The sequence below is a fragment of the Solanum verrucosum genome, unplaced genomic scaffold (genome assembly GCF_900185275.1).
Source record: "Solanum verrucosum unplaced genomic scaffold, falcon-dt-bn FXZP01000229.1, whole genome shotgun sequence".
Lineage (NCBI taxonomy): Eukaryota > Viridiplantae > Streptophyta > Magnoliopsida > Solanales > Solanaceae > Solanum > Solanum verrucosum.
Genome location: NW_026020011.1, coordinates 6,236,550 through 6,263,488, shown reverse-complemented (window position 1 = coordinate 6,263,488; position 26,939 = coordinate 6,236,550). Strand labels below are relative to the sequence as shown.

The 26,939-nt window shown below is 35.3% G+C and overlaps 6 protein-coding genes across 6 annotated transcripts; 5 read left to right on the top strand and 1 right to left on the bottom strand.

The window, feature by feature from the left end:
* Positions 1 to 103: 103 nt before the first annotated feature.
* LOC125820027 (probably inactive leucine-rich repeat receptor-like protein kinase At5g48380) lies at positions 104 to 2,061 on the bottom strand. Its single transcript, XM_049499445.1, has 2 exons — positions 1,210 to 2,061; positions 104 to 991 (listed from the first exon to the last, which is right to left on the bottom strand). Exons 1-2 carry the CDS (start codon positions 2,059 to 2,061, stop codon positions 104 to 106), a joined length of 1,740 nt encoding a protein of 579 aa, XP_049355402.1.
* A 4,276-nt stretch (positions 2,062 to 6,337) lies between these two features.
* On the top strand, positions 6,338 to 8,578 carry LOC125820057 (60S ribosomal protein L9-1-like). Its single transcript, XM_049499474.1, has 3 exons — positions 6,338 to 6,782; positions 8,040 to 8,162; positions 8,279 to 8,578. The coding sequence occupies exons 1-3, from the start codon at positions 6,408 to 6,410 to the stop codon at positions 8,363 to 8,365; spliced, it is 585 nt and encodes a 194-aa protein (XP_049355431.1). The 5' UTR covers positions 6,338 to 6,407; the 3' UTR covers positions 8,366 to 8,578.
* A 719-nt stretch (positions 8,579 to 9,297) lies between these two features.
* Positions 9,298 to 12,007, top strand: LOC125820049 (cytosolic Fe-S cluster assembly factor NBP35-like). Its single transcript, XM_049499467.1, has 3 exons — positions 9,298 to 9,365; positions 9,464 to 9,565; positions 11,068 to 12,007. The coding sequence occupies exons 1-3, from the start codon at positions 9,329 to 9,331 to the stop codon at positions 11,991 to 11,993; spliced, it is 1,065 nt and encodes a 354-aa protein (XP_049355424.1). The 5' UTR covers positions 9,298 to 9,328; the 3' UTR covers positions 11,994 to 12,007.
* Positions 12,008 to 12,713: 706 nt separating this feature from the next.
* Positions 12,714 to 15,769, top strand: LOC125820048 (cytosolic Fe-S cluster assembly factor NBP35-like). The gene is made up of 3 exons (XM_049499466.1): positions 12,714 to 12,894; positions 12,983 to 13,084; positions 14,631 to 15,769. The coding sequence occupies exons 1-3, from the start codon at positions 12,855 to 12,857 to the stop codon at positions 15,551 to 15,553; spliced, it is 1,065 nt and encodes a 354-aa protein (XP_049355423.1). The 5' UTR covers positions 12,714 to 12,854; the 3' UTR covers positions 15,554 to 15,769.
* A 997-nt stretch (positions 15,770 to 16,766) lies between these two features.
* Positions 16,767 to 18,746, top strand: LOC125820026 (pentatricopeptide repeat-containing protein At2g03880, mitochondrial). The gene has a single exon (XM_049499444.1). The coding sequence runs from the start codon at positions 16,782 to 16,784 to the stop codon at positions 18,744 to 18,746; it is 1,965 nt and encodes a 654-aa protein (XP_049355401.1). The 5' UTR covers positions 16,767 to 16,781.
* Positions 18,747 to 23,065: 4,319 nt separating this feature from the next.
* Positions 23,066 to 26,930, top strand: LOC125820028 (ankyrin repeat-containing protein At5g02620-like). Its single transcript, XM_049499446.1, has 3 exons — positions 23,066 to 23,679; positions 24,592 to 25,001; positions 25,679 to 26,930. Exons 1-3 carry the CDS (start codon positions 23,220 to 23,222, stop codon positions 26,537 to 26,539), a joined length of 1,731 nt encoding a protein of 576 aa, XP_049355403.1. The 5' UTR covers positions 23,066 to 23,219; the 3' UTR covers positions 26,540 to 26,930.
* The last annotated feature ends 9 nt before the right edge of the window (positions 26,931 to 26,939 follow it).

The following is a 26,939-nucleotide window of genomic DNA, read 5'->3' as shown; positions in this document are numbered from 1 at the left end:
CATAAAAACAATAGCACTAGTCATATTTACTTGATATCTTTTGTATCCAGTCCCTTCGACCTTGAGAAATATTCTTGAGTCAGTAACCATAAAAACAATAGCACTAGTCATATTTACTTGATATCTTTTGTATCCAGTCCCTTCGACCTTGAGAAATATTCTTGAGTCTGTCATACACTTCCAGCATTGTTGGCCTTTCATTAGGAAAGAACTTCACACAGTCACAAGCCAATTCAAGAAATTGGAGGATCAAATCATCAGCTCCTTTCCCAAGCAAATCTCTATCTGCATCAAGTAGACACGGCGAGTGATCGAATAGATTTCTTGAGCTGGTCAATTCATGTGGTTCCTTCCCTGTTACCAGCTCGAGAAGCACAACACCAAAACAGTAGATGTCTTGCTTGTAAGAGCCTAAACCAGAATATTCAGCTACTGGGAAAAGACTCCAACTTAATGCAGAATCATTCTTACTCCAAAATTTTGCTTCCCAAAAGTTGGATATTTTTGGTTCAAGATTTTGATCTAGCAAAATACATCGTGTGCTTATGCTTCCATGTGTAACGTGCAATTCGTAACCATGATGAAGCCAAGCCAGGCCTTTTGCTATCCCAAGTGCAATTTTAGCTCTCCGAGGGAAATCCAAAATTTTCGCCTTAACTTCATTCGAGTGCAGCCATTCATCAAGACTACCATTAGTCATGTATTTGTAAACAAGAAGCCTTTCTTGCTTTTCGGCGCAGAAACCTATTAGAGGCAATAGATTCCTATGCCTCAGACCACCAAGAGTTGTAATCTCCGAGACAAACTCGTCCTCCAAATTCTCCCAGTCATTGAGCTTCTTGATGGCAAGTATCCAGCCATTTGGAAGAATTGCCTTGTACACTTTGCCCAACATTCCATTTCCTACTAGATAGTCTTCACTAAAACCAGAAGTCGCGTTTTCAAGCTCCGTGTAGCTCATTCTCGTAACAAACTTCTCCAGCTTTAATATCTGTAAATAAAACAGTAAGTTGAATCATTTGAATATACACAGAAGTTAAAACAGGAAAGAAACTTGAGAACCTTATTGCTATCATATTTGATCATCGATCGAATAAAGAATTTATAACATAATGGACTAGCAAGGACTAATCACAAAATTGGAACTACAGAAGAAAAGGTTAACTTTGCAGACTATAAGCAGTGCAGCAAATTTAGCAAGATCTTTACCTTATGTTGGCTGCTTAATTCCTCTTCACTTCCTGAAGTTAAATGTTTTTTTTTCCTTAGCTTCCATATGTTTAATGAGACTATCTTGTTGATAGCCTTGGTAGGAAATTTAAATAAGCAAAGGACTAAAACCATTGTAAACAAAAGTACCCAACCAATCACAAACGCTTTGATGAACGAAGCACGATCTACATGTTTCCATATCCAAGAATCCTCACATCCTTTCAAGGGCTTCCCACAAAGCTCTGGATTGTTTCCAAAACTCTCAGCCGTGATATTCTTGCTAAAAAACAATGGCACTGGCCCAGTCAAGTAATTGTTAGCTATGCTGAACGTCTTAAGGCGAGGCAAATAGCCTATTCTACTTGGAATTTCACCTTCTAAATCATTATAGTCCAACTTTAAAACATTAATGTATTGACAATTACCTATATCAGGTGTTATATTGCCCGAAAACGTGTTATTTGAGAGATCAAGTACTGTAACATATTGAAGAATCACTGCTATATCAGAAGGGATGGTTCCATACAAATGATTACCAGAAAGATTTAGACCTGTCAAGCTTGTACAATTTCGAATGCCACGAGGAAACTCACCTATTAATCCAAAGTTTGAAAGTGTGATGCTCATTACCTTATTCTCATCAGATTGCCAGCAGTCAATTCCCTCAAAACGACAGATGGATTTTTGGGTGAAATTCCAAGAGTTTAAAGAATTGAAAGGGTCATGTAATGATTCTTTTATTGATTTCAAGCAATAAACATCACTCTCTGAAGCACAACAGATACAAATTCTGCTAACTAGTAATATCAATACAAAACCAAGAAATATTTTGAAATTTTTTTTCTCCATTTTTTGATACTTGACAGACTTCTTTCAAAATCTTGAATTTATTTTAGTAACAATGGGGTCAGTCAAACTAGTAAGGTAAAGGAACTAAACTTTCTTGTAGTTTACTGATGAAGCAAATTTAATAAAAGCTTCAATTTTGTGTTTATTTATGGATGAGTCTTTGACTTCATGGTTTCATGTTCTCACTGTAAAAGTATCAAACACATGGTACTCATGATATAAAAATTAAAATGGCACTCTTGGGGATTTTTTTATAAAACAAAAGGAAGGACTAAAGATATGAGGGTATGAAAAAAAATCTCAATAAGAAACATATTTATCTTAATTGAGCCTAATGTGACACAAACTCAAGGAAAGGAGCACAGTCCCCCACCTCCCCGACCCCACTTTTTTTTGGAGTTACTCCTATGTGTGCCCATTTTGTTAGACCATACTTATTCAAGTGGGGAATGCCCCCTCAAGTTTATATATATATATATATATATATATATATATATATATATATAATAATGCAACTATCATTCTAACTATCTTGTTAGCTTTCAACCAAAAGCTAACAAGATTTTCACAATGCAACTATCATTCTAACTATCTTGTTAGCTTTTAACCAAAAGCTAACAAGATTTTTAGTTACATATTTATTATTTAGTTAAATAATAAATATGTTATTGTATGAGCTATTTATTACTCATTCCTTTTGAATTTGTTAATCTGATTTTGATCTGACACATAGTTTACGAAAGTAAATTAGATTTTGAGAAAAAACATTAACTGATACTTGAAGTTGTTCCAGATTTTCAAAAAGATACCTTAACTTTGCGTGCGTCCTATTATCCCACAAAACATTCAAAATCACAATAAATACACATTTTTTACACAATATTTCCACTTTGGACAAAAATATTCTTCGAATGTGCAATTTCTTAAAAACAAAAAGTCGGACTCATTATTGATGTATTGAAGGATGTTTTGGTAATTTCCTATGATGAATTTGTTTTGTTTGTTTCTTTTAAATTTATTTTACTATACTAAATAATTGTATAAAATATTATGAATCACGATAATTAATTATTTAAATATTTAAAAGATATAAAAATATATAAAAGATCTGATTGACTCTTCAAATTTTATCGGTGACACATAAATTGGGACAAATGAAATAATATATATTATTTGAAAATTTCTTAGAAAGTACTGTAAATTACAGTAATTAACAACTATAAATATTTCAAAGACAAAAAAAATTGATTGAATCTCAAAAAAATTTTAGTACTACATAAATTGAGAAAGAAGAAATGACCTCTATTATTTGAAAATGGCGTAAAAGTATTACAAATCATACAATAAGAATTAACAATTTAAAATTTTAAACGACTTTAATTCTTTATACTTATTCTATTTCCACTTTGGACAAAAATATCCTCCCAATATGCATATTTTTTTTTAAAAAAAGTGGGACCCATTATTGATGTATTCAAGGATGCTTTGGTAATTTTCCTATGATGAATTCGTTTTGTTTGTTGTTTAATTTTTTTAAAATAATTGTATAAAATATTATAAATCACAATAATTATTTACTTAAATATTCAAAAGATATAAAAATATGTAAAATATCTGATTAACTCTTCAAATTTTATTGGTGACACATAAATTGGACAAATGAAATAATATATATTATTTGAAAATTACTTAGAAAGTACAATAATTTACAGTAATTAACAATAGAATATTTTAAAGACAAAAAAAATTGATTGAATCTCAAAATTTTATTAGTACCACGTAAATTGAGAAAGAAGAAATAACCTTTATTACTTCAAAATTGCGTAAAAGATATTACAAATCATACAACAATAATTAGCAATTTAGAATGTTAAAAGACATAAAAAATTTTTTACCATAGTTAACAATAATTAAAAATTTAAACTATTTTAAATTAATATTAAAGTTTGATTAACTCTTTAATTTTGTCTTTGTCACATAAATTGAAACAAAAAATGATACATATTGGGCCCGTGCTAGCACGGGCTCCGATGTCTAGTGTATATATAAGGTGATTTTTTTTTTTGTGTACGTATAAAAAAAAATTTAAACTCCGTGAATATAAGACTAAGATTGATTTAGTGATTTACAGGATTTAAAATTCACCTTCAAATTACAAGTTTAAATACAAGCTCCAAAATAAATATCCATAAATTTGATGAATAAAAGTCTTCTACTTTGTAAATAGATATGTGTTCACCCAAAACATATAGTACTATTTTCTTTAGCATCATTACAACTACAAGCAAGATTCGAAAAAAATGTACTCCCTTCGTTTAAAAAAGAATTACCTCATTTCCTTTTTAGTCTGTTTCAAAAAGAATGTCATCTTTCTTTTTTTGGTAACATTTTAATTTCAGTTTTCCACGTGATATGTTTAAAACCACAAAATTGAAGGACAATTTAATATATTTGATATAACTTTAATTTAGAATCACAAGATTTAAAAGTATTTTTTATTTTTTAAAACTTTGTGTCAAATCAAACTAGGTCATTCTTTGTGAAACGAAGGAAGTAATTGATTTTGATATACTCCGACTCATATGAAAAGCAACAAAAAGTTGTTTTGAATAATTTGACTGATTCCTTCTTCAAAATGAATTATTAGTCAGTCAATGACTGTCTTTGGTACTTTTCAGTGTATGGATGGACTTTTTGACTTTTTTTTGTAAGCTAAACAGCCAAACACGGAATTAGTCCAAATCTATTTAATGCTGTGAAAATGATGTTTTACCTTGTTTAATCCTCTCTTTGTTCAATAATAATCGTTCACTATTATCTTCACATAGAGATTAAAAAATACTAAATGATAATAGTAATTTTACCAGATCACCCTCTTATTAAATTTAAATCATCTAAACATTGAAAAATAAATAGTATTTAATAGCAAGGGTAAAATAGACCTTTCAAGCTAAATTATTCATTAATTTTATAAATTGGACAAATATTGTTAAATATCCCAAAATAGTATAGTGGACAAGTAAAGATGAACGAAGGGAGTAGTTCCAAAGTCTAGAATTTGGGAGTTGAATAATTTTCTGCAAATCTTATCAATTATACTATTTAGATATACAAGTTTCTAAAAGACTTTTTGTGACACTTGTGGAATTAACAATGGTCTAATATATGTTATCTTCGTTTCAATTTATGTGATATTATTTACTGGACACGAAGTTTAACTCTACTTCACATTATCTATGCTAAATGATAAACAATGTGTTGGGCAGGGGTGGAGTTACCTCGTAGTTAGGGAGTTCATTCCTACTATTTATATATAGTTAAAATATTTTTTTGTGTGTATATAATAGATGTCAAATTCTTTTTAACTAATTCATGTGTCTATTTCTTCAAATCTTGAGGGGATATTTTGAGTTTCACTTATAAAAAATTTGCACTCCAACATATTATGTTAATTGCCGCAAGTTTTCCTCTTTTAGGTAAGGATACTCTGATCCAAATAACGTTTTTTGTATTAGAGTGACTAAACATATTGGGACATAATCTTAGCTATGAGATGGTGGAGAAGCACAAATTAGGACAGAAGATTAATAGGTGGGAGTGCATTATCTTGATGTTCGTCCATACAAATAGTTGTAGTGTTACTTTTGTAGTTTCTTGTTCTTTGACTATCGTGTTTTTTTGTGATAGTATTGTTCTGTTACTATGTTGTATTGCTTTTTGCCGAGAGTCTATTGAAAACTACATTCTACCTCAAAGGGAGAGGTAAAATCTGTGTACACTTTACCATCCTCAAACTCCATTATGTGAAACTAAACTGCATGTGTTGTTGTATTAAAGAGTGGTAGACATTGTAACTTTAATTTTGAGATTTGGCTAATTTTTAGTGAAATAATATATAAATATGCCTTTTAACTTGGACTCAACTGATATCTAAGCCCTCTAACTCTAGGTGTGCATAAGCAAACACTTAAATTTGTATAAAGTTGAATAAGTAGACACACATATCTTATGTGGCATAATACATATATATGTCTAATTGTTCAAATTTAAACAAGTTTAAGTGTCGACTTGTGCACATCAAAAATTGAAGGACATAAATGACAGATAGAGCCAAATTAAATGTCACGTTTATGTATTACGCCTTTTGTAATATTAATGATGGATGAAAGGGTATTTATTATCTTGGGCTAGACCATAATGTTGAAGGCCCATTTATCTCAATAAGCCCAAAACATCATTTCTAGGTTTATTAAAATCCCTAATTCTCCACCTTCATTAAATCTCTTTTTAGGGTTTTTGCTTTCTTTCACTGAAACGCCGCCGACGGAGAGAGAAGTAAACGAAAAATGAAGACGATTCTCTCATCGGAAACAATGGACATCCCAGATGGGATAACAATCAAAGTGAAAGCAAAGCTAATTGAAATTGAAGGGCCTAGAGGAAAGCTTACCAGAAACTTTAAGCATCTAAATCTCGATTTTCAGCTCATTAAGGATGAAGAAACTGGGAAGAAGAAGCTCAAAATCGATGCTTGGTTTAGTTCTCGCAAGGCTACTGCTGCTATTCGTACAGCACTTAGTCATGTGGAGAATCTGATCACTGGTGTTACTAAGGGGTACCGGTACAAGATGCGTTTTGTGTATGCTCATTTTCCGATCAATGCTTCCATTACCGGCGGGAATAAGTCCATTGAGATCCGTAATTTTCTCGGCGAGAAAAAGGTTAATTTTTTTCCCTTTTTGTCTCTTTTTTTGGTTATGTATTTAGCTTTTTGATGATAACTTAATTGAATTTCTGTTTGTTTAACTCTGTTGTTGGTATTTAAATATTTGATTATTCATGGTGCTCTTGTATACCTATCGAGTTTGTTTGGTTAAAAGGCAAGTGCTTTTTGTGGAAATTAGCTTAGGTGAAAAATGTTTCTGTATCAGTTTAATGTGTTTGGTTTATATGGTACTTGTATGAACTATAATGTGCCTTATATAAGGTATAAAGATAGTGGTTTTGATGATATACTCAAGCTATGTTTTCTCAGACTCTCGTAAATGATGCTGCACCTTTGTTTAGTCCTTCGATAAATGCACTACTTTTGAAGGATCTGACACAACTCTTTTGAAGAGTCCGAGCAACATAGTATTAACAATGTCTAAGTTCTGATTTAAGCAAGTGAGATGTTGTAAGAGTTGAGATGTTTGTAAGGAAAAATGCCTTCTCCAACTAATGGGTGGAACTCAATTTGTCCCTTTGGTGGAAATTTTTCCTTGTAGAAAACAATTTCCCCAATCCTAGATACTAATGCCTACCAAATACACTTTGATCATGGCTTTTTCTATTTCATTAGCTACTTGGTTATGATTTTTCAAATAGGAAGTGAAAAAGCATTGCGAAGCATTCTGCCCTTAGTTCATGAAGCTTAAATTGTTGACTCTATCCATCCCTTTAGCATGTGTAGGTCAACCTGGCAAGACTTACAGTCTAATATCATTGATTTTATATTTCTCTTAACCATGGTTGTCTGTATACACGATTTATTTACTATGAGCTTTCATCGTGCTTTATTTTATTGATGTCTGCTTCAAGATTATACAAACGGTGAAAAAGGGTACTAAGACAATGATATCATACTTTTAAGAATGTATTCCAAGTGTTTTTCTTTTAACTATTTTCTCCTAGTAGGTCATAGCAAAAGAAAAATTGTCCTAGATTGATTGGTATATTTGACTACTCTCTTCTTTTAAAATTAGAGAATGTAGAACTGATCTTTTAATGTAAATCTTCACACTCGTTTTACTGGGTTACTATGCTTGGTGGTTAGTGATTTGAATGCTGTCGTCCTCATCACATTGTTGTCTCAGATTTCAGCTTGATGGACATCTAAATAAAAACCATTGAGAATGTTTACATTTTGGCTCTTACACTTGTGAATGTAAATTAAGTGCAAGCCTGTAAGAGACTGACTTGTTTGCTGTGACTATCAGGTGAGGAAAGTTGATATGCTTGACGGTGTCACTGTTGTCCGCTCAGAGAAAGTTAAGGATGAGTTGGTTTTGGATGGAAATGACATTGAACTTGTCTCTCGATCAGCTGCCCTGATAAACCAAGTAAATTTTCCATTTCTTTCTGTCTGTTACATTTTTACTGTAATGTGTGCTTACTCTTTATAGTGAATTTCAAGTTCTTGCATACTGAGTTTACCTTTTTTTCTTTTCTTCTACAGAAATGCCATGTGAAGAACAAAGATATCCGTAAGTTCCTTGATGGTATCTACGTCAGCGAGAAGGGAAGAATTGCTGAGGAAGAGTAGATAATTAGCATTAGATTTGTCGTGGTCTGTTTGTTCCCCATATTTTTGTTTTAAGCGCCGAGATGATATTAAGATTCCTTGCAATTTGAGTTAGATTAAACAATTTTGATTTTAAGGTTTTCTTGCAGAAGTTTCTTTCTAGAGCAAGCAGCTGTTTGTTCTTGGAGTAGGGCATATGAATGTTTTTCTTGAAAGCAATTTGGTTAATAGTAATTAGCAATGCTGTGATACAGTCTTTCTTGAGTTTCTATCCTGTCTCTCTATGCATTTTGAACGTCTTGGCACTATACTTGTTAAGAGAGGATGATTCTAGCAACTCTTCTACGTCAAGAGTTTGTTTATCGTCTAAGGTTGTGACCTAGTGGTTCATGAGTAGTGAATCACGAGGATTGTGGAGGCTGTATTATTAGTTTTCTGCTTTTATTTTCTCAAGTCTAGGTGGATCGAGTTACATCCAGTTCTTATATTGGGCGGAGGTAGTAGATGCATTGCGGAATTAGTTGAGAATGCATGTGAGCTGATGTGCTAACGAGTAAACAAAAAAAGTTACTTGTACTAGTAAGCTCTCTGTGTTATTACAAATTTATTCATAAAACTCTGTATTTAAATGGACATACACTATACCATATAAAACAATAATACAGTACTAAAAACTCGTAACTAATTATATGTTTAATTTTAGAATGAGTTGTTTCATGTTTTGTTAGTAGTAGTCGAGGCACGATTAAAAATAACTTTTTCCAAATTAGTTATCCCAAAATTATTATAGTATCCAACATGGTAATTGAAACAATTCCAAATAACTTGTTCATCAAGTTAAGGACTAAACAAAAAATAGAAGTCCAAAGGCAGTATAAAACCTTATTTTTTTCTTTATAAAACTCCATAGCCCTAACATCGAAACCTTAGAATACTACTATCAACTTGTCCCATATTTAGAACTTGTTTTGCTAGTTGAAGAAGATGGAAAACGGTGAAATCCCAGAGAATGCTCCTGAACGTATGTAGATTCTTGATTTTAACCTTAAAGTTTGCATCTTTATTCTTTGAGTTCAGTGTTTAAGCTTCTATGTTTTTTTTTTTTTAAAAAAAATTCAGTTTGCCCAGGTCCACAATCTGAAACAGCAGGAAAATCTGATTCTTGTGAAGGATGCCCAAATCAAGAAATTTGTGCTACTGCTCCTAAAGGACCTGACCCAGGTTACTGTTTTGCTTGTTTTCGTGTGTAAAGAACTTTTTTGAGCTTGTTTTTCTTATATTTGTGATATTGGGTGTTAATTTTGTGAGCGCTTGTGTATAGTATACTCCCATTATTACGTGTACCGTGTAAGTCTGCCCTCGTATTATAAGATTCTGTCACCCTATGGTCAACATTTCATTCACCTTAGTCGTTGGTGCTTGATCTATTTTGATTTGAAAAGGGGTGGTGTTCCCGCGGTACGTCTGGTTGAGGGTGTCACGGTGATATAAACAAAGAAAAGGTGATGGTTTTTAACATACCCTTGAACATGAAGTCAATCTTTGCAAATAAGAAGAAATCATCTACTCTATTGATGAATTCGAAGTCTACCCTCTCCCCAGGCTTAGTTCAAGTGGCAAAGGTTGAGGGACTTGTAACGTAGGTTGCATGTTTGGGTGTTGAACATGCAAACTAAAGCTGGTATTTGAGTGGAGAAGCTTAGAGAGGTGAACATATTATCCCTGAGTTTGGAAGGTTGTGGTTAGTCCTAAGGGTCTTTGGCTATAACCATGCTCGTAAAGTACGTATAAAGGCACAAAGGATGGATATTTAAATTAGTTATGCTGGAATCTTAATAGAACCATTAACTTAGGAATGAGTTAAAAAGTTTAAAGCATTAGCTTGGAATGAGTACTAGGAAGAAAAGAGAACGTTTAACGTATAGTTCAGAGTAAAAGATAAACTTGGCATGCCATATACAAAAGGAAAGAAAAGAGATATACAAAGCTCCAAAGTGCATGCGTTGCGATAATTGGTAGGATGGGAGTTTTTAGTCTCTGCAGCAAGAAGCCAACGTAAGAAGAAGTTGAAGGAAGTCTAATTTATTCTTTTTTTTTTTTTTAAGAAATCGTTGTAGAATGAGCAAAAACAAAATTGTACTGCTGTTGCCATGACCTTTTTTCTGTTAATCCAGAAAAGGGAAAGAAAGGATCATCTTCTCCAGAGACAAATGTGCTAATGTTCACACACTAGAATCTCTAAATAAAATCAAGCACCTCTCAGGCAGAGGCATCTATCTTCCATTTCAATGTTACCTTTTCTAATTTTAGAACTGTTGTTTTGGTATGCTAATTTTGATCTGATGATTTTGTGTAGATATGATGCAACTCAAGTTGCTCTTTCTTCCATGTATAGTACACTGCAACGAGTAGCAAAACAACTATATTGTAGCGAGTAGCAAAGGAAAGTTTTGCGCTTTGTAATGGATAATTTGTTTGATACTGAGAGCTAGGTTGTTGAGAAATGATATGATAAAGTTGGCGATAGTGTACTAACTAGATTGTTTAATTTACCAAGTTGGGACATATCTGAGTTTCAATATATGCGGTATTTTCCAGCTGTTGGTTTCCCCTTACTTAATTATTTTTACCTGTGGTACAGTGGTAGCATGATAGGCTTTATTTATCAATGTTATACACATGGTGCTCATTTTCGACGGTTTTGTATTGATGGTTTCGTGCAGACTTGGTTGCAATAGTAGAAAGAATGGCAACTGTGAAGCACAAGATACTGGTTTTATCTGGCAAAGGTGGAGTTGGTAAGAGTACTTTCTCAGCTCAACTTGCTTTTGCATTGGCAGCTAGGGATTTTGAAGTGGGTCTCCTTGACATTGATATCTGTGGCCCCAGCATCCCAAAGATGCTTGGTCTCGAAGGACGAGAGATTCGCCGGAGTAATTGTGGATGGATACCTGTTTACGTTGAGTCTAACCTTGGGGTTATATCAATTGGCTTCACGATCCCCAACCCTGATGAAGCTGTCATATGGAGAGGGCCTCGCAAGACTGGTCTAATTAAGCAATTCCTCCGAGATGTTGATTGGGGAGAGCTTGATTTCCTTGTGGTTGATGCTCCACCTGGAACGTCAGATGAACAGATTACAATCGTTCAATCCCTCGAAGCAACTGGAATAGATGGCGCAGTTATAGTCACAACCCCACAACAGGCATCTCTGATAGATGTAAGGAAAGAAGTTAGTTTTTGCAAGAAAGTTGGGGTGGAGGTTCTTGGTGTTGTTGAGAACATGAGTGGTCTTTCCCAGCCACTCTCAGAATTCAAATTCACAAGAATGACAGAAACTGGTGAGCAGAAAGACATGACCGAATGGGCAATGTCTTATATCAGAGAGAACGCCCCAGAAATACTGAACTTGATTGCTTGTACTGAAGTTTTTGATGCCAGTGGCGGAGGTGCTGCAAAGATGTGCAACGATATGGGTGTCCCGTTTCTTGGAAAAGTACCACTGGATCCTCAGCTATGTAAAGCAGCCGAAGATGGAAGATCATGCTTTTCAGATGATAAATGCCGCCGGGCAAGTGCCCCTGCGCTCAAGATGATAATAGAAAAGATATTAGCTCAGAAAAACATCTCAACAGAGAATGGAGCATAGTATTTGTAACTTTTTCCTAGTCTTTCTTTACCTTTTCTCTCATTAAGTTCCGGGTACTTGTGACCAACATTTTTTCGTAAGTGAGCTTTTTTTCTAGTAATTTTTATACGATGATTTGTTAAACGGACATGTTCCCTCTGTGAAATTGACTCTGAATAATGTGGAGGATGTTATCTATCACCTCCGCGTTTACGAACAGGTTGATTGCTGTAAAATTTTCCTTCCCACTCCAACAGGAACTTTGATGTGTTATGCTTTTAGTAGTGTTATGTGGTTACTGGTTGCTATGCAGTTACTCTTTGGAACAAATTGGTGGTACTGATAGCCAATTTAGGCCAAACTTAAGTGTTAATCTCTACTATGCTTATAAACTGTTTCATTATATGCTTCAAAGAAAATTACTTTATCATATATATAAAAAACAATAATACAGTACTAAAAACTCGTAACTAATTATAAAATTAATTTTAGAATGAGTTTGTTTCCTGTTCTGTTAAGAATAGTTAAGACACAATTAGAGAATAACTTTTCTCGAACTAGTTATCCCAAAATTATTATATTATCCAACATGGCAATTGAAATAACAATCTAAAAATAATTAATTCGAAATAACTTGTTCCTAATCCATGGAGCAAAGGACTAAATAAACAAAAAATAAAAGTCAAAGGCGGTATAAAACCTTATTTTTTCTTCTTTTGATAAAACTCCATAGCCCTAATAGACGAATTTACAGCAATTTCTCTGAACCTCAAAGGGCCGCATCAATTGAAACCTCAATAGTTGATAAATCTGTAACTCTTGATTTAGTAGTCTATTAAAGTTTAAATTTTTATTTAGAATTTGTTGTTGTGCTAGTTGAAGATGATGGAAAACGGTGAAATCCCAGAGAATGCTCCTGAACGTATGTAGATTCTTGATTTTAACCTTAAAGTTTGCATCTTTATTCTTTGATTTCAGTGTTTAAGCTTTTTTTTTTTTTTAAATTTCAGATTGCCCAGGTCCACAATCTGAAACAGCAGGAAAATCTGATGCTTGTGAAGGATGCCCAAATCAAGAAATTTGTGCTACTGCTCCTAAAGGACCTGACCCAGGTTACTGTTTTGCTTCTTTTCGTGTGTAAAGATACTTTTTTTGAGCTTGTTTTTCTTACATTTGTGATATTGAGTGTATTGTGACAGTAGAATGTTATCTAGGTTTTTTTTGTCTTCCTGAGCTTGTGGGGCGTGTACCGGGCTCGTATTATAAGATTCTCTCACCCTATGGTCAACCTTCCATTCCCCTTAGTAGTAGGTGCTTGATCTATTTTGATTTGAATGGGGGTGGTATTCCCAAGGTACGTCTGGTTGAGGGTGTCTCGGTGATATAAACAAAGAAAAGGTGATGGTTTTTAACATACCCTTGAACATAAAGTCAATCTTTGCAAATAAGAAGAAGTTATCTGCTCTATTGATGAATTTGAACTCTACTCTCTCCCCGGGCTTAGTTCAAGTGGCAAAGGTTGAGGGACTTGTAATTTAGGTCGCATGTTTGGGTGTTGAACATGTAAACTAAAGCTGGTATTTGAGTGGAGATGCTTAGAGAGGTGAACATATTATCCCTGAGTTTGGAAGGTTGTGGTTGGTCCTAAGGGTCTTTGGCTATAACTATGCTCGTAAAGTATGTATAAAGGCACAAAGGATGGATATTTAAATTAGTTATGTTGGAATCTTAATAAAACCATTAACTTAGGAATTAGAAAAGTTTAAAGCATTAGCTTGGAATGAGTACTAGGAAGAAAAGAGAGCGTTTAACATATAGTTCAGAGTAAAAGATAAACTTGGCATGTCATAGACAAAAGGAAAGAAAAGAGATATACAAAGCTTCAAAGTGCATGCTTTGCGATGATTGGTAGGATGGGAGTTTTTAGGCTCTGCAGCAAGAAGCCAACTCAAGAAGAAGTTGAAGTCAGTCTATTTAATTCTATTTTTCTTAAGAAATCGTTGTAGAATGAGCAACAACAAAATTATACTGCTCTTGCCATGACTCTTTTTTGTTAATCCAGAAAAGGGAAAGAAAGGATCATCTTCTCCAGAGACAAATGTGCTAATGTTCACACACTAGAATCTCTAAATAAAATCAAGCACCTCTCAGGCAGAGGCATCTATCTTCCATTTCAATGTTATCTTTTCTAAATTTAGAACTGTTGTTTTATGTTAATTTTGATCTGATGATTGTGTGTAGATATGGTGCAACTCAAGTTGCTCTTTCTTGTATGTATAGTATATTGCAATGAGTAGCAAAAATCTATATTGTAGTGACTAGCAAAGGAAAGTTTGGGGGATTGTTGATTACGCTTTCTAAGGGATAATTTGTTTGATACTGAGAGCTAGATTGTCGAAAATTGATATGATAAAGTGGTCGATAGCGTAATACTAATTAGATTGTTTCATTTACCAAGTTAGGACATAGAGTTCCAATACATGCGGTATATTTTTGTTTAGTAAAGGTAAAGTTCCAATACATGCGGTATTTTCCAGCTGTTTGTTTTCCCTTAATTATTTTTACCTGTGGTACAGTGGTATCATGATAGGCTTTATTTATCAATGATATACACATGGTGCTCATTTTCGGCGGTTTTGTATTGATGGTTTCATGCAGACTTGGTTGCAATAGTAGAAAGAATGGCAACTGTGAAGCACAAGATACTGGTTTTATCTGGCAAAGGTGGAGTTGGTAAGAGTACTTTCTCAGCTCAACTTGCTTTTGCATTGGCAGCTATGGATTTTCAAGTAGGTCTCCTTGACATTGATATCTGTGGCCCGAGCATCCCAAAGATGCTTGGTCTCGAAGGACGAGAGATTCACCAGAGTAATATTGGATGGTCCCCTATTTACGTTGAGTCTAACCTTGGGGTTATGTCAATTGGTTTCATGCTCCCCAACCCTGATGAAGCTGTCATATGGAGAGGGCCTCGCAAGAATGGTCTAATTAAGCAATTCCTCAAAGAAGTTTATTGGGGAGAGCTTGATTTCCTTGTGGTTGATGCTCCACCTGGGACGTCAGATGAACATATTTCAATCGTTCAATTCCTCCAAGCAACTGGAATAGATGGCGCAGTTATAGTCACAACCCCACAACAGGTATCCCTGATAGATGTAAGGAAAGAAGTTAGTTTTTGCAAGAAAGTTGGGGTTGAGGTTCTTGGCGTTGTTGAGAACATGAGTGGTCTTTCCCAGCCACTCTCAGAATTCAAATTCACGAGAACGACAGAGACTGGGGAACAGAAAGACATGACTGAGTGGGCCATGTCTTATATGAGAGAGAACGCCCCAGAAATGCTGAACTTGATTGCTTGTACTGAAGTTTTTGATACCAGTGGCGGAGGTGCTGCAAAGATGTGCAACGATATGGGTGTCCCGTTTCTTGGAAAAGTACCACTAGATCCTCAGCTATGTAAAGCAGCCGAAGAAGGAAGATCATGCTTTTCAGATGATAAATGCCAGGCAAGTGCCCCTGCGCTCAAGATGATAATAGAAAAGATGTTGGCTCAGAAAAACATCTCAACAGAGAATGGAGCATAGTATTTATTAGTACTTTTTTCTAGGCTTTCTGTACCTTTTCTCTGATTAAATTCCGGGTGCTTGTGACCAACACTTTTTCCATAAGGGTGAGCTTTTAGTATGAATGTATTATACAGTTTCTACTGATTTTTATACGATGATTTGTTTAACGGACACGTTTCCGCGTATACATATCAGTTCAGTTTGACTGCTGTGAAATTTTCCTTTCCACTCCAACAGGAGCTTTGATGTGTGCTTTTAGTAGTGTTAAGTGATTACTGGTTGTTATGGAGTTAACTCTTTGGAACAAATTGGTGGTACTGATCACAGCCAATTTAGGCCAAACTTGAGTAGCCATCCCATGTGACCTTGTGCATGATTATACCAAAACCTACTCGATATTTATGCTGGTGGAAGATAACAGATACGGTTGATTAGTTGTTGTGTGCATGTTGGTCCACGGTTACTGCATCTGGTTCACATTCCATTTCACGAATTAGTTAAAACATGAACAACTTGATTCAATATTTTTAACTAGAGACGGACACCAATAAAAAATCCTCAAGATAATTGAAATAAGAATTATTTATTTATTATCATTGACGGAGACCAAAAGTGTTAACTTACGAAAAACTCAAACGGACCAAACTGTTCATAAGTATATTTAAGGGATTATTTTAAACATATTCAGAACATAATAGATCATTGTTGTCATTTTCTCAAAGTTACTGATACATAATTTATGTTCATCGTCCAAAAAAACTGCTCCTCAATATCTCCAAATAGCGGTAGTTGGAGATTGGTTTGAATCAGACAACATTCATAGTTTCAACAAACAAAATCTTGAAAGTGCTTACACTGAATCTTTGTGTAACTGTTTCATTTCTGTGAAGTGTGAGGACAGTTTCTTTTTCTGATTTGTTAATCTTTGCTTATGCCTACAACCTGTTTGATTATATGCTCAAAAGAAAATTACTTTAGCAAATTTGTCTTTCTTTGTATTGAATAAGGTTCAATATAAGTTGATTTTCAGAGGGGTAAAGGTAAACAACTCAGAAGAGGAAAAAAAATCTGATCTTGGAGAATTTATTGCCCTTGTATGAATTTGCTGAAACAGGGGGGAAAATCTGTTCTTTATCCATTTGGAATGTTCAAAGAGAATAAGGAGCTGTTAATTGCAATTACTATTTGCCTTGCTGAAATTGTTTAGTTTTTATCCAATCCTCAGAGTCCTACAGCATAAGATGAGATGAAAACTTTATGGAGATTCAACGAAAACGTCATATCAGTACGTGGATTGGTTTTTTCTGGTCCATTGTCACCACTTCTGCTTCAGCATCTGCGTTGTTGCTCTGGTGCAGCAATTCAGTGGCAGAATGAGAGAGTACCAATCAAATGTAGTGATTTGCTCGATGAGTTCACTACTTACTGCTATGCAAGGGATCTTCCCAGGGCCATGAACGCATTGAATGCCTTGCAAATTCAAAAGATATGGGCTGATGCTGTCACCTACTCTGAACTCATTAAGTGTTGTTTGGCTCGTGGCGCAGTGGAACAAGGTAAACGAGTCCACCAACATGTGTTCTCGAATGGTTATGAGCCTAAAACATTCCTTGTTAACACACTTATGAATATGTATGTGAAGTTTAACATGTTGGATGAAGCACAAGCTTTGTTTGATCAAATGTCTGACAGGAATGTTGTCTCCTGGACTACCATGATAGCTGCCTACTCTAGTGCTAAGATCAATAACAAGGCTTTGGAGTTTTTGATCTTAATGATGAGAGATGGCGTGAGACCTAATATGTTTACTTACTCCTCTGTTTTGAGAGCTTGTGATGACCTTTCCAATCTTAGGCAGCTCCACTGTAGCTTACTTAAAGTTGGTCTGGAGTCTGATGTATTTGTCCGAAGTGCTCTTATTGATGTTTACTCCAAAATGGGTCAACTCGAGTGTGCAATGTGCACTTTTAATGAGATGGTGACTGGTGATCTTGTTGTGTGGAATTCCATTATTGGTGGATTTGCTCAAAACAGTGATGGGGATGAAGCTTTGACTCTCTTTAAAAGAATGAAGAGAGCTGGATTCTCAGCCGATCAGTCGACCTTGACAAGTGCTCTTAGAGCTTGTACTAGTTTAGCACTTTTAGAAGTTGGAAGGCAAGTTCATGTTCATGTACTCAAGTTCAAGCGGGACCTAATCCTTGATAATGCACTTTTGGACATGTATTGCAAGTGTGGCAATTTGGAAGATTCCCACCAAATATTTAGTCAGATGGTAGAGAAGGATGTAATCTCCTGGAGCACCATGATCATAGGCTACGCCCAGAATGGTTTCAGCAGAAAAGCACTGGAATTGTTCAAGGAGATGAAAGTCTCAGGGATCAGACCAAACTACATCACTGTTCTTGGAGTTTTATTTGCTTGTAGCCATGCAGGACTGGTAGAAGATGGACAATATTACTTCCACTCAATGAAAAAGCTCTTTGGTATTGATCCAGGAAGAGAACACTACGGCTGCATGGTTGATCTTCTTGGAAGATCTGGAAAGCTAGATGAAGCGGTGAAACTAATCCGTGAAATGGAATGTGAACCAGATGCAGTGACATGGAGAACATTGCTTGGTGCCTGCAGAGTACATCGTAACATGGATTTAGCTGAGTATGCTGCCAAACAAATTATAAAGCTGGATCCAAGTGATGCGGGAACTTACATATTACTATCTAACATATATGCGCGTACTCAAAAATGGGAAGACGTTACGGACTTGAGAAGGTCCATGAAGGAAAGAGGAGTGAAGAAGGAACCGGGATGCAGCTGGATTGAAGTAAACAAACAAATCCATGCTTTTATAATGGGAGACAACTCACATCCACAAAAGGAGGAAATTAACAAAGAGCTAAATCAGATTATTTGGAGATTAAAGGAGGTGGGATATGTTCCAGACACAAACTTTGTCTTGCAAGATCTTGAAGATGAACAGATGGAAGACTCACTTCTGTACCACAGTGAGAAAATAGCTGTTGCCTTTGGTGTACTGAGCCTGTCTAGAGAGAAGACCATTAGAATCAGGAAAAATCTCAGGATATGTGGAGATTGTCATTTATTTGTGAAACTTTTGGCACAGATAGAGCGTCGAAGCATTGTCATAAGAGATCCAATCCGGTACCATCATTTTCAGGACGGTATTTGTTCTTGCGGAGATTATTGGTAGTTGGGAATGGAGTACAGTTGAGTATGATAACAACCTAGGTAATATGCTTTTGATAGACTTATAAGCTTCACTATCTACATTAAACACATCATACTCACTTCCTCTCATGTTTTATATGTTTTTTTTCTGGCAGATGTAGTAAAAAAGGTTTTAAGGGGCAATAGAGTCTTTAACCATGCTAATTCATGCATTAAAACCATTGCATTACTAATACCTAGAAATCCATGGTATTAGTAATACACAATAGAGTTGCATTAGTTATACATAGGTTGAAAAAGAGTACCAAACAAGGTATTAGTAATACACATGCATTATTTTTCCTAATACACTCTACAAAACGACTTCTTAATCTATACAAGAAGGAATGTAAAATTGGAAAAGCTGAAATTTTTCAACTGACATTTGCTTTGAATTATTTGTTTGACTTCAAAAACCAGCTTGCTTACTCTAAAGGTTGTCAAAAGGTGGGATGACAAAGATGATATTCTGGTACAGCACTGATTATATTGGATAATTGCACAACTGCGACAATTTGCAGACGGAAAATGCAATCTACTTCCGATGGTTCCTTTATCTACAAAGTAATTATACCACACATAACTTTGGTTCATTAGATGCTTCATTGACGTGTTACGGAGTATTGATCTTTTTTTCTGTTGGGAAAATGCTTTGCTAATATGCATGTGGTTTAGTCCTATAGCAGTCCATTTCTGTACTGTGTGGTTTAGTTTGTATGAGGGTTAAGAGTTATAGGCTTCATTTGTCCATATAGGCAACTATGTGCTCATTTTCCACATGTTTGTTTCTTATGATTTCCTTGCAGATTTAGGCCATCTTGGAAATAGCAAACTTTGAAGCTGAGCTGGTTATATCTATCAAGGAAAGGATCGATAAGAGTACATCCTCTATGTAACTGGCATTTGCATTGATTGCTAAGGTTTTCCATTTCGGTCTCCTTAACATTGATATTTGTGGCTCAAGAGTCGGTAATTAGCTTGGTCTAGAAGGGCAGGAGATTCACCAGAGAATCCAGTTTTTTTCTGCTGTCTATATTTAGTCTAATGCCGGGGTCACACATGCAATTTTCATGGTCCCAAACCCGGATGATGCTGTAATGTGGTGCAAGAATGGTCTAACTAAGTAAGTCCCTTGAATGAAGTTCATCGCGAAAAGCTTGATTGCTTGTAGCTGTTGGCCCCAGCTTGGACGACAGGTCCTGTTATTGTTGTCCCCAGAACTTTGATTCAGCAATTAGAATGAGTGCATGATATGTGGATTTGACGCATGTAACACCTTCCAGTTCTGCGCGAGGCTCAAAAGCTTTGTATTTAAGCGAAGAAAGGCAGAAGAAGAGTAGAGGGACGGACTCATTATCTACCTCGTATGAATCGTGCTCTGTTGGCCTTCAGAGATTTCTAGGCTATGAAAACACAAAATCTTGTTATTGCTGCTCTAGTGATGTTTAAATCTAATCTAGATGCCCATGATTGATACTATTTGGTAACCCATTATTGATTGGAGAGTCTAGAATTATTACTTGAAATGTGGTTTGACAGATTAGTATTGGAATGGATTCTTTACAAAAATTATTACTGTTGGCAATTTTTCTTTTTAGAAAAACATATATTTTGAACTTTATCATATAAATAATAGAACAATGGTCCACAAATTTGTACTATCCCAAAATAGGGACAATCCATGCAAAACCAATAATTTAGTGACTGACCAAGCAAATGTAATATTCCATGTGTAAAAGCCAAAGAGGTCCATACCACACAACAAAGGGTGGATGTCAGGAGGGTGTCTATCATTTTTTTAGGAATCACTTTTTAACGCGTTGTCATCATCAACTTATAACGATCTTATAGTCATTAATAATTGAGTCATTCTAGAAGGGGAAATATTATTGATTCTCCTGTGGACGAGTTTCATAGTTATTTGGATAATTAAGAACCTCAACAATCGTAACAATAAAAGATTTGCCTTTTGTGTCATCTTTGGAGTTTCTTTTGTATCATTTTTGGAGCTTTCTGATTGGAAAGATCTCCGTTTTTTACTTCAATTCGAGGAAGCAAAACACGAATTTACTTTCTTTTAGGATATGAAAAAAAAAAATAAAGGTTAAAGTTTAGACGACTCATATAATTTTATTTATAGAAATAAACATAAAGAAAGAAAGTAAAATATTTACCAAAAAAAAAGTAGAGGAATCATTTTGATAAAAGGACAGGCATGTCAGAATGGGACTCCAAAATTCTGTAAAACTTGTCAAACTGAAATTAGTTCCACGAGGGTCGGTGTCTTTGTCTTGATGTTATAAAACACTAAATAAAAGGACTTAATATGTAATTATTAGTATAGACAATTGGTATATTTTTGCAAGGTTGTTTGGTACGATGGACAAATAGTATTAAAATCAATTATTCAACATATAAGTATGACTATGACAAAGTAATGGCTAGGGATTCAACTTAGTGTTACTCGTGTAGATTTACTATCTTTACTCGTAGCTTTAGAGACACATATAAAAAAACTTTGGTGATCATAAATACTCAGTAGATGGATTTATGATACACAATTTGTCCCATATAAGCTCATGCATGATATGTCAGGTGGAACTTTAATAAATAAAAAAAATTGTTGGGTGTCGAACAAAATTCCCTATTGACAGTTGAAAAAAAGTTACATATATAGTGCAATGAAACTTTAAATTACAAACTTAACCATAAATAAATAACATCACACTATATAATAAAAAAAAAAGTTGAAAACTATTCTAGCCCAACATTATTTTTTTACCAAAGAAGTGGGAATCTTTTCAATAATCCAAGAAAAGACATGCTTACATTCAGGCGTGTCAGAATGTGCCTCCTAAAATTCTGTACATTTTGATTATCGAGAGAATTATAGTAACGAATTGATCGATAATTATAATTTACCATATTTTTCACTATTTTTGCCTCACATGACACCATCTTGAGTTCGAGTTACACGGAAACAATAAGATGAGAATTTCGAAGAAAAATAAATAAATAATTGCCTTATGATATTTATTGATTGATAATAAGATGTCGAGTATCTATATTGAAATCTAACTAAATTCATATTTGCGCTAAAAAATTCCACGTAGAGGAGGATAAAGCACGGAAAATTCGAACATGAAAGCTCTAGTTAAGAATGTACCACTCCATCACAATCCTGATCGGTTATTATCCCTTCAAATGTTAGGTACTCTTCTACTCTCTTGTGTCACATTGTGGGACCCAACATATAGGATGGGGCCCCACCAATTATCTTATCATCTCATGACTCATGAGCTTGCATAAGAATATAGCAATATAACAATGGCCAATGGCCCCCCACTGCTGTATATAATGTAATCTCTGTCTTTTAGTGCACGTTTTGATGTTAACAGATAACATCAACAGAGACCAACAACTTGCCCTTTTTTCATTAATTGTGATATCTGAGTCAGCTTCCACGCATCTTAATTAATTTTATGAGATATTTATTATACTTTTTACTTTGTTGATAACTTTTAATTCAACTTTCTACCTGACGTGTTTAAGACACAAGACTAAATAATATCTTGGTTCGTGCCAAATCAAAACATCATAGTTCTTGATTATTTCATTGATCACTAAGCTACACAAGCGATAAAACAGAATGTTTGAACAAGTAAGCCTCTTTAAGTAAAAAAGGAGTGTTTTTTCTGTTGATTTGTTTCATATGGGAATTTTAGTATTAGTAAATACTTCAACTTTAAAAGAGCCTGACAAAAACAAAAAGTGGGCAAAACCATTGGATTCAGTGACCCTTTTGTTGCTTATACTGCTCTTTTGTTTTTACTTGTGTTTCCTGTTCTTGATATTTTTTGGGGGGTTTTCAAGATTTCATCTGATTTTTAGCTTTTGGGGTTTCATCAAAAGTGAAGTTTGAGCTCTATATTTGTTGAAAAATTGGTTCTTTTTTTGTCTGATTTGAATTCTTGATATGCTTTTGAGTTCTGTAAGTTCACTGAAAAGATTGTTTCTTTCTGGACTTGTGATTTGGTAGATAGCTCCAAGACTTAATAGTATAAAGGGTTCTTTAAATTTGCTTCAAATTTTGTTGGGCCAGGGGTTTTTATAGATTCTTAGCTAGAAATGTGGGGAAGGTGATAATTTTTGGTATCTTAGTATATCCCTTTGTACTTGAATTTGCTGCACTCGAGCTGAGGATCTTTCATCTCTCAGAAACAGCTACCTCCACGAGATAGTGATAAGGTCTGCCTACACTCTATTCTCCCTATACCCCACTTGTGGAATTTCGCGGGTATGTTGTTGTTATTGTTGTATCTTAATATATCCCTTTCCAAGTTGAATTGATAATGATGAAAAGTTTCAATCTTTGTAGTTCTTGAAAGTGGAAAAAGTTGCTATTTTTGGTCTAATAAACAAGAAATCCATTAGGATTTTGGGGGTTGAATTCTTTATGATCATGGAGAAACAGGTTAGTTTCCAGGGTGCAACAATGGAAAAACAGCAAAGTTTTCGAAATGGAGCGATGGAGAAGCAGAAGAGCTTTAGAGGAATAATGGAAAAACAGAAAAGTTTTAGGATAGCAATGGAGAGGCAAATGAGTTTTGGTGGTGAGAGGAAAAGGGGTAAGGATTCACCGGGGAAACGAGGGGATTCCCCATTGCATCTTGCAGCTAGAGCTGGAAATTTCGGAAAGGTGAAAGAAATTATTCAGAAGTTTGATGAAAAAGGCATAAAAGACTTGTTATGTCAGCAAAACCAAGAGGGTGAGACTGCTTTATATGTTTCTGCTGAGAATGGTCATAGTTTGGTTGTTGCAGAGTTCTTGAAACATTTAGACCTTGAAATCGCTTCTATTGTGGCAAATAATGGTTATGATACACTTCATGTTGCAGCAAGGCAGGGTCATCTTGGTGAGTTCCCTATTTATTATAAAGCAAATCGACTTCGATTCTTGAAAAATCTAATTAGGATAATTTAGGGCATAGAGAATGTAGATTCTTTCGCATCTCAATTCAGTTTTGATATTACATGTGGTTCTCAGAGTATCTTTCCAGATTTACCAGTAAAATGTGAACTTCATGAATGAGATGATGCTTCACATGAAATTTTATTACTGCTAATAGTGATGGTAACGGAAGGGGAGTCTTGGCGTAACTGGTAAAGTTGCTGCCATGTGGCCAGGGTTCAAGCCGTGGAAACAATCTCTTGAAGAAATGTAGGGTAAGGTTGCATACAATAGACCCTTGTGGTCTTGCCCTTCTCCGGACTCCGTGCATAGCAGGAGCTTTAGTGCACCAGGCTGAGGCTGACCCTATACTGATGGTGACTAGAGTCTGCAATTTCTATCCTAGATCTTAGTTTCCAGAATCAAATTTCTATCCGTCTGTGGACATGTCTGATGATCGAACCACATAAATCGTTGTATTTTCTTTAGTACATTTCTCCATGTAGTCTCAATTATGTCGTTGAGGGTTGTTTTGTCAAACTGCAAAAATCAACTGGAACATCGATCCTAACACAACCTGTGTAACTCGATCACATTAGAGCTTATATGTTTGTGGTGACCATAAAAAAGAAACTTTATGGTCAAGTCTTGATTTACTCTCTCCGTCCCAGTTTAAGTGTCTTAGTTTGATTGGGCACGAAGTTTAAGAAAGAGATGGTATTTTTGGAACAAACCAAAAGGGAAAGTAAAACACTTAAATTGGGACGGAGGGAGTATTATTGTTATTTCAAGCTTATTGTGGATACTTGTTAAACATGAATTCAGTATGTTCCTTTCTTACTTGCACTTGCAAACACTTTTTTGTATAAAATTGCAGATGTACTACAGGAACTGCTGCATTCCTTTCCAAACTTAGTCATGACCACAGATTCGTCCAATTCTACGGCGTTACATACCGCAGCTGCACAGGGACATATTTATGTAGTAAATATGCTTCTGGAGATTGATTCTAACCTTGCTAAGATAGCTCGGAACAACGGAAAGACTGTGCTCCATACAGCAGCAAGAATGGGACACTTGGAGATAGTTAGATCCCTTCTTAGCAAGGATCCTGAGATTGGCTTTAGAACAGATAAAAAAGGCCAGACTGCCTTGCACATGGCTGCAAAGGGACAAAATGTTGACATCGTGCTCGAATTAATCAAACCAAATCCTGCTGTTTTGGCCTTGGAAGATAACAAAGGAAACACAGCACTTCATATTGCAACAAGAAAGGGACGGATACAGGTTTGTTTGTTTAAACTGTTTTTTCTTGTAAAGCATCTTCCGTAAACTTGAGATTTGTTTTATGTGTGAGGCAATGTGGGATGTGTTATATATCTTGATGAAAAATGCTGGTAGATCAAGGGAATACTGTTTATTTGGTAAAATCAAGATGGAAATCACAAATTTGAGGGATTGTGGGCAGGCCAAGGGTGAGTTCATTGTCGTGCCACGAAATGGTTATTGAAATGACTTACTGATAAGTTCCAATGTCCTTTCTGGACAGTTATGTACCTGGAGAGAAGGAACATTCAGAAACACTTTATCTTTTAGTATCATGTATCGTGTCCTCCCTCATGAGGTCTGATTTCATTCTATGATTTGCAGGGATATGGTCAGCGTCTGTTACTTTTAATTTTATATAGAAATTTTAACACACATAAACTGCATTCTTTGTAAATGTACCATCTTTTTGGTCCTTATTCAGAAGTAGTTTATTTTATGATTGTGTTTTGACACAAGAGAAACCAAAAAGGAGTACTTCATTCATGACTTAATGAAGAAGTTGGAAATAGACCACTAGGCGACACCCTTGGGCGCTTTCTTCTATATGTACTTGCAGATGGTACAATGTTTTTTTTTACATGTTCAATCAAGAAAACTCAGCATCCTTTGTAACACTATGCTATGTGTAATTGCAGATGGTACAATGTCTTATATCAATTGAGGGCATTGATCTTAACACCCTTAATAAGGCTGGAGAAACAGTTCTAGATATTGCAGAAAAGTTCGGAACTCCGGAGCTTGTTTCTATTTTGAAAGAAGCCGGAGCTACCCATTCCAAAGATCATGGGAAGCCACCCGGTCCTGCAAAGCAGCTAAAGCAGTCTGTCAGTGACATAAAACATGATGTGCACTCCCAGCTCCAACAGAGTCGGCAGACTGGCTTCAAAGTACGAAAAATTGCAATGAAGGTGAAGAAGCTCCACATTAGTGGTCTTAACAACGCCATCAACAATGCAACAGTTGTTGCTGTCCTTATTGCTACTGTTGCTTTTGCTGCCATCTTCACTGTACCTGGGCAATATGTTGAAAAGAAAACAGATGGATTTTCGCTTGGAGAAGCACACATAGGGAGAAAAGCAGCATTCATAATCTTCTTCTTGTTTGACAGTATGGCATTGTTCATTTCAGTTGCTGTTGTTGTGGTCCAGACGTCTATTGTCGTGATTGAACAGAAAGCAAAGAAACGACTCATGTTTTGGATAAACAAGCTAATGTGGGCAGCTTGTCTCTTCATCTCAGTCGCCTTTATCTCTCTTAGTTATGTGGTAGTTGGAGCTAAGGAAAGATGGCTTGCTGTGTATGCAACTGTGGTTGGTTGCATAATAATGCTCACTACATTTGGCTCCATGTGCTATTGTGTGGTTCAACATAGGCTAGAAGAATCGAGGTTGAGGAGCATTCGAAGAACTGAGACTAATTCACGTTCTTTCCCATTGTCTGTGGCATCAGATCCAGAGCTATGCAGTGAGAACTACAAGAGGATGTATGCAGTATAGGTAGAATAATCAGGCAGATGTCTGCCTATGGCATCAAATGCAGAGCTCGGTAACTGAAACTACAAGCGATTATATGTAATTCTCAACCATGAAGTTCAACAACACTGACATGGGATCAAATTTAGAATGGTGAAAGTATGGAAGGGATCTATACTGTTCAGGAACAAATGAGTAGAAAGTTTCAATAGATTGACAATAATATCGGAGCGATATCAGTCGCTGCAGCATCTTTCTTGGAAGTTCAAAATGAAGCATTAGTGTACATAGATTGCAACTTGGTGACAAGAATGTGGGGATGGCTGCTATTTATTTTTATGCCTATATACCTGATCAACTTCTAAGTTCATCAAACAAAATGGTGTCATTGTATACTTTATGATAGCTTTTTTTTCCATCATCA